Source organism: Sesamum indicum, linkage group LG4 (genome assembly GCF_026168435.1).
Source record: "Sesamum indicum cultivar Baizhima isolate 11 linkage group LG4, ASM2616843v1, whole genome shotgun sequence".
Taxonomy (NCBI): Eukaryota; Viridiplantae; Streptophyta; class Magnoliopsida; order Lamiales; family Pedaliaceae; genus Sesamum; species Sesamum indicum.
This window is the reverse complement of record NC_142660.1, coordinates 11,413,212-11,427,147: the sequence shown is the minus strand read 5'-3', so window position 1 is coordinate 11,427,147 and position 13,936 is coordinate 11,413,212. Positions and strand designations below refer to the sequence as shown.

At 32.7% G+C, this 13,936-nt stretch overlaps 1 protein-coding gene and 1 long non-coding RNA gene across 3 annotated transcripts; one reads left to right on the top strand and one right to left on the bottom strand.

The window, feature by feature from the left end:
• Positions 1 to 604: 604 nt before the first annotated feature.
• Positions 605 to 4,486, bottom strand: LOC105160263 (putative calcium-binding protein At1g02270). The gene is made up of 10 exons (XM_011077573.3): positions 4,016 to 4,486; positions 3,658 to 3,762; positions 3,459 to 3,564; positions 2,638 to 2,858; positions 2,474 to 2,550; positions 2,269 to 2,377; positions 2,062 to 2,187; positions 1,640 to 1,750; positions 1,442 to 1,549; positions 605 to 1,260 (listed from the first exon to the last, which is right to left on the bottom strand). The coding sequence occupies exons 1-10, from the start codon at positions 4,160 to 4,162 to the stop codon at positions 1,024 to 1,026; spliced, it is 1,347 nt and encodes a 448-aa protein (XP_011075875.1). The 5' UTR covers positions 4,163 to 4,486; the 3' UTR covers positions 605 to 1,023.
• A 3,009-nt stretch (positions 4,487 to 7,495) lies between these two features.
• On the top strand, positions 7,496 to 9,838 carry LOC148788464 (uncharacterized). 2 transcript variants are annotated; one of them, XR_016065318.1, is made up of 3 exons: positions 7,496 to 7,644; positions 8,771 to 8,838; positions 9,603 to 9,838. It is a non-coding gene; the product is annotated as an uncharacterized LOC148788464 (long non-coding RNA). The 2 variants fall into 2 exon arrangements; XR_016065317.1 differs by having other exon boundaries at positions 8,771 to 9,838.
• Positions 9,839 to 13,936: the final 4,098 nt, after the last annotated feature.

Below are 13,936 nucleotides of genomic sequence, written 5' to 3'. Positions count from 1 at the left end.
TTGGGCTCCATCATCATTTTTGTTATTAATTTTTTACCTTTGACTTTAAGAATAATAATAAAAATAAACAAATTCATCATATACAAATACAATTTTGTATATTAACTCTCTCACAACAAAAAAGCCAAATCTAAAGCGGTAATCAAAAATAAATTTAGGGCACAAGGAATCTTTTTCTTTTCTTTTATGTCTCCCTAATTTGTGATTTATTAAGTTGAAGAGATTGGTAAACCCCACCACCACCACCCCCCCTTGCCCTTGCATTCTGGGAGATGTCACCATCTCTCTCTCTCTCTCACACACAATTCTGTCCTCAACTTTATAACATAAGAAACTTTTTTGCATCAAAGTGTAAGTAAATGTTTAAAAGAGAATATTACACCTTTTACAATGGCTTTTTAATGGCTAATTTGTATACTAATACTAATATATCCCACTCACTTTTCTAAAGGTTCTGCAAACAATGTGTGTCTAACATTCTGTTTTAATTATTACTTTGAGCTTCTCAAAAATCATATATGGCATTGGTCATGTTTGTGTTAAAAAATTTACTACTAGTATGAATACATCATAGTCATGGCCACCCCCAAAACAAATGTAAAATAATCAAGACTATATGCATTTCCACATTTTGCACACCACTTCTTGAAATTCAATTATATGCCCATGCTTTGCAAACAAAGGAGCAACCCCACTACACTACAAAATCTTCATTCCTATCCACATTTCCACAACTTGTATCTTTCTCATGCTTCTTCTTTTCCATTCTATTATGTACACCACCAGCCCAAAATCACAAGCATTGGCGTATACGGCTCCCCCGTTGCATTAGCAGCCACCACAGATGTCAGAGGTGAACTGTTCCCAGGAGTTATATTTCTATTTGGCTTCCTAGCTTGCAGCGGATCACCTCGTCACACATCTTCTGCTTTCTGACTGCTACAATGCAGATATGCAAAGTTCCTCAGCCCCAGAGTTTTCCTCTCCTACCTCATGATTGATTCCAGCAGCAATCACCAAGTATCAACAGGTTAGTCGAGAGCAAGGCATACGCAGCGGTGAAAAGACCACGGTGAGTCGAGCATGGTCAGAAAGAGAGTAATTTTCAGGCCACATCCCTTTCTCCACTTCTGTCGGGAAGAGAACTGCATTCTTGACACTGAATCCAATAGTTTGCTCCGTTTCGTTCATGACATCATCCCAAACCTCGTCACCCACTTCATCTCTTTCCTCAAACCATGAGGCGTTCCATATTTGTTGCTGCAATGGCATTATGATAATAGAAATATAAAACCATTTCTTCTCAAGTATTACGTCTTCATAAATTAGATAAAGCCTTTCTAGTGATATTTCGCCTCACTACTTTACCATATACCAACTAGCGAAAACAAAAATAAAAACGGAATAACTCAAAAGATAAAACGAGAGTAGCATCTCATACCTTAAATTCTTTGTAGTCAACTACACCATTTCCATCAATGTCCGCCTGCACCCATAGTTCTTGTAGCTCTTCAGCACTCAGTCCATTACAATGACCAATCAAATTAAGCTGTAGGAATTCCAAGAAAATGTGTGTGATTACCATCTCCCGGAAAATATACAAACTAAGACATTAGAAAAAATAGAAAATGCTGCCTACCTGTCGCAATGCTTCACAGAAGCCCGAGTAGGTGATGTAATCACCTTGGCTATCAGTCTTTAGAAAAACAAAGGCATCATCCTCAGTCAGTGAGGCTCGCCTAAGCTGATACTGTAAAGACAAATACACACACTTTATATTGAATGAACAGGTAATATGTAAAACAATCACAATCAGTGCAATATCATCATGAATTCTGCTAATATGTTATTCTATAAGTTCATGAGAGCACAATACGCAACAACCTTCCCTACTGAAGGTGTCATCAATTTTAACACCAAAAATAATTTCTGAACAAAAATAGGATAATCCAAGTTATCTAAGGCTGTATTGCAACTGGAGGGTGATTGTCAAGGTATCAAGAGAAAACATCCATACCCTTCTTCTTTAAGAATCACGAAAAATTAATTCAAATATCTCACCTTGAACATCCCAAAGACTGCTTCACTCCAACTAGTTTTAAGTAATTTCCTGTATCTATTCGGATTGAGAAGCCAGATAAAATCAACGCCACAGATATTGCCACGATGGTTGCGGTGGCTCACCCACTACATAAAAGCCCATGGCATCAGAACAAATTTATGGCAAAAATGAATATCTAAAACAAATTATAAGCAAGAAGTCATTACTTTATGAGCATCTGCATCAGTATACTGATGAGCAGTGTCATACGATGACACAAATCCCTGAGATCTTAGAAATTTGTAAACATGACCCCTCTTGCTCCCATTCCAGTCACTGGAAAAGTCAGAGAAACACAACAAATTACTTGAGTTTCCAGTTATATTAGCAAGGAGACCTTTCAAATGCCAAAAGAAAAAGTAAGAAACATACCCGCAAAGTAAGATTGGCAAGGGATTCAGTTTGTTTTCCTTTTGATACGATTCCACATAGTGCAATATTTTGTAGACCTATCGTGTTAAAATATCCAGCAAGTTATGTTACCTAATAACATCAATGATTCAGCGATCAGATGCTTGGTATAGAATTTAGCATACCTGACGCAGCCGCTCCAAGCACAAACTTGAATTATGCGGAAACAATAGGTGTGTATTCACTATAAGAAGTTCTTGGCGAACATTACTGTTCCGGCATTGTGAAAAGGGTGCAATCAGCTCAACATGCAATAGCTGAGCAACACGGTCTCCAAAATCATTGAAAAGCAAGCCACGGTGGTTGATGACCCTAAAATAGTCCTTGTGCAGAGCAGTCAGCAGACCTGTAATGTATAACATCTTATGTTTTTTCGGCAGAAATATTAACAAAAAACGGTCATATATGAGAAAGTGCAAATTTCGCAAAGTTAAGATAGTAAGTTGACACAAAAAAAAAATTCGATGGCAAAGTGTAAAAGCAGGCATAGTTCGAACAGGAATATATAATTTACCCATTGTTTTTTCCTCAAAGAAGATCCAACTTCAGTTTGACAATGACGAAATATACTTCTTCCCATATTACTTTCTAGATGATCCTTCTAAAAAGAATTTATTCCAACAAAATCCCTAATTACATCCACTACCTTGTGATCCCCATCTCATCCTGATCTACCCCATACCAAAAATTCCAACCACATCTGCAATGCAATTGGAAGTATTAGCCCGATAGAGAGCACCGAAAGGTGATTCTCGAGGGAACAAGAAAAGTATACCAAAGAAAATTCAATGGTCAAATTTGACATATCCGAATATAACACAAGAAAGGGATATCCTAAAATACAAATTGGTGCTTCTATTTGAATTAAACAAGATGTGTAACAGCATAAACTAAAATTGCTGCATGTAAATGTTGGTAATCCTGTAAAGAGAACAGTATAGCATACCATCACCACGATTATTCGTCCTGGCAAGCTTGAAATTGGTGTAACCAGCATCACCAAGTCTCTTATCATAAATACTCACCATCTCTTCATTCCCAACCCAGAATTCCTGCAATAGCCCACAAAACAATAACATCAAAGTTCACATCTTTATTCAGAAAAACAGCCTACAATTAAATCAAACAAGGAAGTAGGCCAAAACCTGAAGACAGATGATGGAAGATCTTTCACACAATAACCAATCCAAAATCCTCTTGTTCCTATCCAGCCAATAATCTTTAACATCACTTTCCCTGTAACTGGGATCCTGCCACCACCCCCGCAATGCACATTACGAGAAGCCCATAAAAAAATCAAGATTTTGCAAACGATGCAACCCAAAAGATACATGGCAGTGAATCAAATTATGCCAAAATCTACAACTTCACCAAAAAAACAAGGACCTTTGCAAACAAACCGTCCAGAAAACAATAAAGCAAGGTTTTTTGAACCTAAATCGAGATATATTTGAAACAAAAACGAGTAAACCAACAACTATTCATGCAGTTCCAAATAGTTACCTCATGATCGAGTCTTTTGTAAATAGGCGCAAGAATATTGAACGTTGTGCAAGAAATACAAGTGGGATCTTTAATCGATGAGGCTATTGCATAACTGCCAATTCTTGACACCCTCCCTTTGTTTAATCTCCGGTTCTTCCTCCCCATTGACAGGCAAAACGCGTAGTCGATTCCCCCAGCAGGTGGTATTATTGAGAGGTGAAGGATGAAGAGAGGAGAGAAGTCAAGAGAAAACGCCAAAACAGAATGGAGGCTTCTCCTTGGAGGGAAAACCTGTTGACTCTTTTGGGAGTGGCAATGGGTTCGTATATATTGTATGGCGAGGATTAACGCAAAGTTGCTGTGGTTAAGTCAGGATGTCTGGAGTATATATTCGAGGAGAAGAGAGAGAGAGAATGAAGCAGGGAAGGAAAGAGAATCGAGAGAGAGAGAAAATCGTCGCGTGTGTGTGATTTTGTGTGTTTATCATTCTTAGTCTTGTGGGTATTATTTATTGCAACTTGTCTGCAAAGAGTAATATACCCTTTTTTCTCTATATTAATTTTTCTTTTTTCATTTGACGGTTAATTAAGAACACAAAATAATAATAATAATAATAATTGAAAAAATTCATATAAAATAAAAGTGCTGCAAGTGCGCCACCAATTTTTGGAACAACACGACGGCAGCACTCCTTCAGATTCTTCATTCTCTTCTATATTATTAATTAATTAATTAATTAATATTACAAATAATATAATTAATATTTATGATTTTTTTGGACAATTAAACAAAAATTTATCTAAAAGCAAGTAAAAGTAAGAAATGCCTGAAATTCATAGTGTAATTACTCTCTCTCTCTCTCTCAAGTGATAAATTAAATTTGCAATTCTAGTCAAAATTGGCTTTTTCTTGCGGGGGATCCCAAATTATAGGCAATTATATGGCGATTAGATAAAATCGAATCCACACAAATTCTGTGAAAATTATCTCATAAGCATAGAATCATTCATAGATTTGGTGGAGGATTATCTTCCAACAATTGAATAAGGCCAATTACCAACAGGAAGGTTATCTCCTGCACAAAATCTTGATTTGTTTTCTACTCAAAATTATATACGGCTACGTTAATTTTTTTTAAAAAAAAAAACATAGAAATTATATTATCTTTTTGTGTTTCTTAAATATATTTATCCTTTGGGATTATTAATGTATTGAATTATCAAATCCGTAGAATAATTTGATAGAAAAACTCTAGTACTCGTTTAATTCAAGTGAAAGAGGGAGGCAAAGTGAAAAGGCGAGAATAATAGTTTTTCTTCGAGTTGATTAGAAAGGGTAAATACTTTTTTTCTTTCTTGGTACGAGAAGAAAGTACCAATTTTTATAATTTTACTATTTCTCTTTATTTTGTATTAGAAAATAAATAAGTAATATTATACTAAAATAATTTTTAACATATCAAAATTTTATTAATACAGATATTCATCAAACAAGAACAAGAATATTTTTTATTAGTAAAAAATGAGTATTGCTCATTTATTCTAAACTTTTTAATTTAAATAAAATAAAAATTACTATCAATACCCTCAAATAGAGAAATTAAATTCAAACACCAACACTTTTGTTGGTGATTTAATTATCCTTCTTCAAAGATTATGTATCTGTGTTATCAATATGAATGAAAAAAGAATCGAAGAAAAAATATGTATATGGGTAATAGAGTAAATAAAAATAAAAAATACAAATTTTTATCTTTTTAGTCTTATATATTCAATTTTCTGATCAATTTTTGAACAAAATTGGACCTTAACATATGCTACTTCTTGACAAATACAAATACCTAAAATCGAGGCATCAGATTCAAAAGTAAAGTTGATCTAAATCTCCAAGCACCATCAAATTTGATTTACATAATATTCTCTCAATCTCTCTCTCTCTGCAATTAATTAACTCATAAATATTAGTTTATTAGGAGAAAAACAAATATTCTCTCATTTAAATTATGATGTTCTTTTTATTTTTTAACAATTTTCTATCTATTCTATTTGTGATTAAATTTGGCTACGATATTTACTTTTTGCCAATTTAGTGATCGCATGTTATTTTTCAAGGGGGAAATGTCAATTTTTGCTATTTCTTTTTTCTTTGTGATAAATTTTACCTTTTACATGTGTGTCTTATCAGATTTTTAGCGGAAAGCGATGTTTTGATAATATTTATCTTTAAAAAATAGCATGTATTTAGGCAACCGACCACTTTAATTGGCTTTCCACTTGAAAGTTTATGTACTTTATGTGATAATGCGCAACGAAAAATGATTTAGATGAAAAATTATTAAAAAATACCATTGTAATAAAAGAAATTTGTTAAAAATTATTAAAGACGACATATCACTTGGGATTTTTTTTAAATGCTTCTTATATTAAAGTATTTTTATTTATTTATTCTTTTGCACCCGCACCCAATACTTTCATACATACACTTATGTGCGAATACAAAATCTTTGATAGTAATTTTGGAGATTATCCTGTCAATAGAAAATTGTGACCTAATTTCATGGAATAATATGAAATGTGTATAATAGAACATATTCTAGAAATTTTAGTGTCAAAGAGTGGATTTGTGGAAGGAGGAGCCCTTTCCAAAAAAATCAAAAAAGTAGATGCCAATATTGATGAAGAAGATGCACATCCAAACAGGGCATAGCTGGGCACAGATGGTCATGACGCGTGCAGCCATGGCGGAAATTGGAATCCTCAATTGCAACCAAATGCGGGAAAAGTGTCCATCCATATTCAATTTCAGCCCCTCTATTTTAGTTAATTGCAACTTAGCCCCCCCCAATTATTCTTTTCACACACGACCTATGTTCACTTAATCATTGCTAGCCTACTTTCCTTAGCTTTAATGATGGGTTGTTAATTTAGTTATTATGGTTTTACTCTCTTTAGATTTCTGATGTCGTAATTATGCTTATTCGACATTATTTTACAATCTGTACAAACTTCTCATTGTATGATAACAGTGCTCATTATACATTTTATTTAATATGTATATATATGTATAAAAATCACATTATTTTGTATTAAAATTATGCAATCCACGTGAATTTGTACATTTAAATTAGATAAATACGAGATATAATTCAATGCAACATAAAAATTTGAAATATGTATCATAAAATGACACATCATGTGACGTCCCAAAAATTATAATATATAATTGGGAGATTAATTGATAAACTTTTATGAAATTTAGTTAATTAGTAAATAAATTATGGATCATAATTGGAATATAATAACACTTGAATGAATTAAATTGGAGTTCGTTATAATATTTTGGGATAATTTATATTAATTAAGAAAATTAGGAAGGATATAAATGGCATTTTGAGAAAAGTTTAATTAAATAAATAAAATAATAATATTATTATATATATAAAAATAATATGTATATATATATACACATATAGCAGGAGAGAGAGAGTTGAGAGTGGGAGGTGGGTGCCACCACCCCACCGCCTCACTCTCTCTTTCTTTTCTTTCTTTTGTTGATTGTACACATACATTCACACACACATGCACAATTACACACACAACACAATTCTAAATTGCAATTTCTTCCTTCGGCCGAACGAGAAAACAAAGGTATAAAATTATAATTTTATTTAATTTATATAATTATATTATTTAAGTAGTCTGTTTATTAAATGTTGTTTATATTGAGTGATGTACCATTAACCGGAATATTTTACGAATTTGGCTATTTAAAATAGTGTCAAGTTAAATATCAAATTGAATATAAAAATGATATCGTTGATTAATTTGAGAAATGGAGTATGAAGGGCATCCATAATGGCTGTTTTCAAGCTTAAACATTGCCCGTAGAATGAATACCAGGAAGAGAGATAGGGCTGAGCTAGCTGAATCGAAGAGCGTGAAGGATGCGAACTGAGACGTTTCGGTCCTTCTTCCCTCAGATACTTTTTTTTTAAGAGCTAGCATAAGAAGTTCGTGCATCTCATGTCAAATTAAGCCACCAAAACTCGTAACTTAGTTTCGTATCTCCATCGGGAAAGCCGTGGAAGCCTTGGAGCGGGGGATCCCTTTTTTAAGAGATTAATGCAGTCAATTATGTCTCTCCTAGAAGTTGGTTAGCTACCTCTCATTTTGTTCTAGAATTCTTCTTCTTCGTAGGTCATTTGTGGCACGCCCCACCACCATTCACTACATTGGTCCCAAACTTCTTTTTTGATTCAGGGAGCATTTCTTGGTCCACATCTTGGAATTTTAGACTGGATATCTTAGTAAATTGAAGAAGTGCTGGGCTCAGACTCAGCTGTGATCAATCTTCCTTGAAGTTCGATTCATTTTCACTAGATAGAGGGGAAAACTTAGTGTCAAGTTAAGTATCAAATTGAATATAAAAATGATATCGTTGGTTAATTAGATTATTAAATTTATTAGATTTGAATGTTGCTATACCCAATTTATATAATTCCATCGGAATTGTTAACTAAATACACAATTCTACGTATTGTTATTTAATTAAATTATATAATAGCGAGAAATTGATAAGAAATCCGTAGAAATATTCCGAAAATTATATTTAATAAATGGTATGTTAATAAAGAGGAAAAATGAAGATTTGTACTTCGATAGAAGTGGAATATTAAAACATTAGTAGAAATTATACGAATAATATTTAATATTGTATTTAAAAGAAATTATGATATTCTCGATATATTAACTGTATGTGGTATAATCATTATAGGATACGGGGGTAAAGTGAAAAGACCGAACCACTACCTATTGAATAGATAAAAGCGTTGGAAGGTCGAGGTAAGTAAATAATTAGTATTGTCTATATATGTATCTTTAATTGTGATTTTACTGTTATCTGAATTTGTGGTTCGTGCTAATATGGATTTATTTGAAAGTATATGAGTGATGGATGATTTGATTTTATTGATGATATTGTGTACGTAGAATGAGAAAATACGTTGAAATATTATCTTTTGTTGTTTGATGTGTTGTTGATGTCCGAAAATGAGAATATATAGATATACTGTTTTACGTTACTAGTTGCTTACAAGAATGGTGATATGTGAAAATAAGGGAGTGGTGGAAATTGAATATATATTGTGGCGTGAATACCCATTGATGTGTTGAAAAGCCTATAAGGCGAAATGAAATGAAAAGAGCTTTGATGCGATATGAAAAAAAATATGATGTGAAAAGAGCTATGATGCGAAATAAAAGAGCTATGATGCGATTTGAAAGAGCTATGATGCGAAATGAGATTGATGAGCCGGCTGTCAAGGGGATTCACTTAAATTTATATAACGGTGAGATTGAGTTGATGGGAAAAACACGATATCACCTTCTGGTAAGCAAACTAGGAAAAAGGAAGTTTAATTGATTATTTTATTGTGAGATAGCTATGTGGTGTACTACAATTGATTATGTTGGAGTTAAATTGACCGTAGTCCATGCATGTTGCCTACTTGTCCTGTTTGGGCTGTGTTTGATATACATATATAGATAGGGTCGATTATTTACTTACTGAGCGGCAGGCTCATCCCTCTGTCGATATTTTCTTTTAGGAGTAGACTTTGAGGTGTTTGACTGTTGAAAATTAAGTCTACGCACTATACTCAGGCAGGTCGGGCCAGTATGCTGTTTTCTCCTCGTTGTCAGTTAGAGTACAGATCATATTTTGTTGTATAGAGGGAACGTAAGCATGGAGATTACTTGTGGTGTTTGATATGTATATATATAATGTTGTGGGTTGATAATACCTATTATGACGTGTTGGGATTACGTATGCAAATTGATTAGATGATTATGTGCAAATGTATATATATAAAAATAGGGATTACTATAACTATGACATTTAGGGTAGATATAACTCTTCTAGCAAAAGAGTTGCTACACATAAGTGTAATTACAATATCAAATTATCACGAATAATAAATATCTTGTATAGTTAGGCATTACTTGAACTTGGTGATAAGAACGCCACGTAATATGAATATCATAAATTATATAAATGCAAATAAACTTTACGACTTTATTTTAGGATATTATTTCAGAATATGAGACTTTGTTTTGAATTTTCTTCTCCTTTTTTTTTTTTGAATTATCATCTCATATAGATAAGAATTAACAACGACAAATTTTAATATTATATATTTTTTTTGAAGTGAAAGCAATAAATCATTATTTTTTTTAATATCAAATATTTGAATCTAACAACTATTACACTCATAAACTCAGTATCCATATTATATAATTATATTTAATCGATAAATACTATTAATGATGAGTACACACATACCACCCCTGCAAAAGGACCAAAACGCCCTTCATTAAGGGCATTATAGTCATTTCGCGATCATGATCCGTGTGTTTTGTAGCAGGCGGTTCGCAGTTGACCCGACCCGGATCGCACAGACTGACCAAAGACCCGGATGATGACAACCGTTCGATCGGAACACGCACCGACAAGATAAGGCCACGTGGCCCAGCACTTGACGTACAACTGTGTTCTATAAATAGACCCCGATGCACCATAAATGGGGTAACTGTTACGCATTAATTGAGACCGAACTTCTAGATCGCACTTATTTCTCTCGATCAACCTAACTTGAGCGTCGGAGGGTCATTGTCGGGGACGTGCCCGACGAGCTCACGGTTCGTGTTTTATTCTCAGGGGACCCAAAATCTGATTCGGAAGAGTTAATCCATCTACGGTGAGATCGTCACAGAAGATCGAACAATTCGACCTGGATCAACTATAAAAGTAGAACTACACCTATTATTAAAGTAGAATAACATCCCACAAATTGATAAGATTGAATTCATAACCTTATAATTATAGGGCCTCAAAATTTTCAATTAAACTAAGTGTCGCGGGCTCTTAATAACCATATTTTCAAAAATGATCAATGATCAAAGAAAAAACTTTAAAATTGTTCTACAAATCATCTAAAATTATCTCTCTCACCGTCAAATATTTAGGACATATGTGCATGCGTAGATTAAGAATGGCATAGACAAAGAGGAACGAAATGAAAAATATTATGTCAGAATAGGTTTATCAAATTTGAATCAATTATACAATAAATATAATATACTTATATTATGATTGATATACAATTTTAATATAAACAATTAATTATAAAATAAATATATTATATATTATATTTATTATATAATTAATTTAATTTAATTTGACAAAGAAATTTATAAAAGGAAATAAGTGGAGAAGGGGTGAAACCAAACTCCGTCGGTACTGTGCTCCTCTTCCGCACATGGCTATAATGAGGAAATCCATTGAACCAAAAACGTTACTTTCGGTTTATTCACCTTTTGAATGTGCTATAATGAGGAAATCCATTGAACCAAAAACGTTACTTTCGGTTTATTCACCTTTTGACGAGACAGGCAGGTGTAGTAGCGTTTTTCAGTCATAATTTTATGTATATGTGGCGCCCATGGATTTTGATTCTTCAAGTTTCAGTAAGATGCTTGTGAAAAAATACAGTATTTCTTTATAATTAAATTATTATTAAATATGTGTATTGACTTATTATAAATTTTGCTATTATCACGTGGATAATAGATAATATTGTAACTATCAATATATTGTGTAAATATTATATTTTCTTTAAAAAAATAAAAAAGTTTTGATATTACAATTATACCCCTTCTAAATTTTTATTTTATATTTGATCCCTTCCATTAGGATTTTAACGAAAATTGCTAATGTTGGCAAAAATAATTATATAGATTTTTAACTTTGTCATTTCATTTAATATTCTAATATATATTTTTCTACTTATAAAAAGATAAATATAATACATATGGGGTGAGGTTAATATCATGATATTTCATCTCTTATAAGTTCAAAATTATTAAATGAAAGTGATAAAAAAAGGAGATTACAAGAAAATTTCTGCAAAATTGACTAAGTGTGCCCATGCTTAGTGGAGTGGTCAACTCGGGATAAGGAGGAATACGAGTAATTTCTGCAAAAGATAAATGAATGAAGTGTTTAGGTTAGAAAGGATTCTTTAATACTTATCTCTTGTGATTTATTTACTTTTTAAGAGTTAATCACGTATTTATCTCCCCCCTATGTCTAGATTCGTAGGAGACTTTTATTATAAATAGGGGGGTCTCTTCATTTGAATGAGTTAGTTATTGATTAGAACTCTATAGAATTCTTTGTTCATCCTTTCTCTTTTCTTTTTATTTTACAATCAGAATTAATGGAATTCCACTTTTTAGTGTGTTCTTCCATTAACATGTCCGGCTAAATTCCTTATTTTCTGGTTAAGGTATGGTGCTTGCTTGATTCGTAATATGTTGCGAGATCTAATTTGTTCTCTTTATACATGTTATATGAATATTCGTACTATTCTCTGTGCTTTTATTACAAACGTCTGATATTTGAATAATGTGGTCAGTTGTTCACTATTAAGAAGGTTTGCTTGGCTAATTGAACTTTATAAATCCGTGTAACTGTTTATTTAGTTCAATGCTTAGTGGCAACGTAACATGATTAATTATATCATAGTAATTAGTTATGTTATGGGGAATGCATGATCTAGTTTAAACGAATTGTCCTCGTAGGAGTTTGTTGATTAGAATCAGGCCTTTCTAATTCTTAATGCTGTTAATAGATTAAATGTAGCACCCCCTTCGCTACAAGGGCTATATCTACCCTAAACGTCATACTTATAGCAATCCCTGTGTTTATAAATATAAATACACATAATAATTTAATCCATATGAATACGTAACCCCAACGTCATACAACATAATCATCCCACAACATCATATATACAAATCAAACACCTCGAGTAGTCCACCATAGTTAATCTCCATTCCTACGTTCTCTTTATACAAACAAAATAAGATTCGTACTCTAGTTGACAAAAGGAGAAACAGCATACTGGCCCGACCTGACTGAGTATAGTGCGTATATATCCTCTGAAATAAAGTGGCTGTGTGTGCGTTTTCCATATTTGAATATATATATATAATATACATATATGTGTTGTATTATTTAAAATGGTGGCTTACCTTCCACAAGATTAGTGGCAGCCCACGTGCTGCCATTTTATTTATATTTTTCTTTTGATTTTAATAATTTTATTTATTTATAAGTTGACCACAAACTTTTCAAATTATGCAATTCAATCCCAATTCGCTTATTTTATAAAGTTTCAATTTAGTCCCTAGGACTTTAATATATTCATATTTCAACTCATAATTTAATTCTCAACTAAATTTCTTTAATGATAGGCGATTAGTCCTACAATTATGTATTATAATTTTTGGGGCGTCACATTAAATCTTGTGGACGTTCCCAGGGTTGTCTGTTAATTAGGGATCTCGCCAACGGTCGTACCTTGGCTGACGAAAAGGTAAGAAAAGTGAGATTGTTAAGTCGTACCAACACTATAACTGATTTATTCGTTTATACATGTGTTATTCTTGCATCAATGATCAACTCACAAGAATCAAGCATGATCCTAGCCTTAACCAGAAAATCTCTCTCTTGTATCTTCGTCAGGTAATTTCAATTATTTTCTAGCTTATTTAGTTTTTAATTATTTCTTTTTATCATCAAATCTCCCCCCATTATTTTCTATTTCTCTTAAAGAAATCAACTTAAAGCCAGTCTCTGTAGATTCGACCCTACTCCCACTTTCACAAGTGTTGTAGTAATTATTTTTGGTGGTCTCGACACCCACCAAATTTTGGCGCCGTAGTCGGGGATTGGCGTTTTTAAGTATATTTCTTTATTTTTAGTTACTTGATTTTTATCACCACTGATGTCAAGGTCTTCTTGTACAGGTAAATTGGTATACGACCCCGAAATCGAAAAGACCGCAAGAAGACTTCGTCGGGAGACTAAGCAAAAATC

What these genes read in the sequence shown, in the direction of transcription:
- LOC105160263 (XM_011077573.3), bottom strand. Translation starts at nt 4,162, where the DNA reads ATGGGGAGGAAGAACCGGAGATTAAACAAAGGGAGGGTGTCAAGAATT. An exon ending in GCTTGGAGCGGCTGCGTCAG is followed by an intron (nt 2,551 to 2,637) that starts GTATGCTAAATT and finishes TTAACACGATAG; the next exon opens with GTCTACAAAATATTGCACTA. An exon ending in TTGACTACAAAGAATTTAAG is followed by an intron (nt 1,261 to 1,441) that starts GTATGAGATGCT and finishes ATGCCATTGCAG; the next exon opens with CAACAAATATGGAACGCCTC.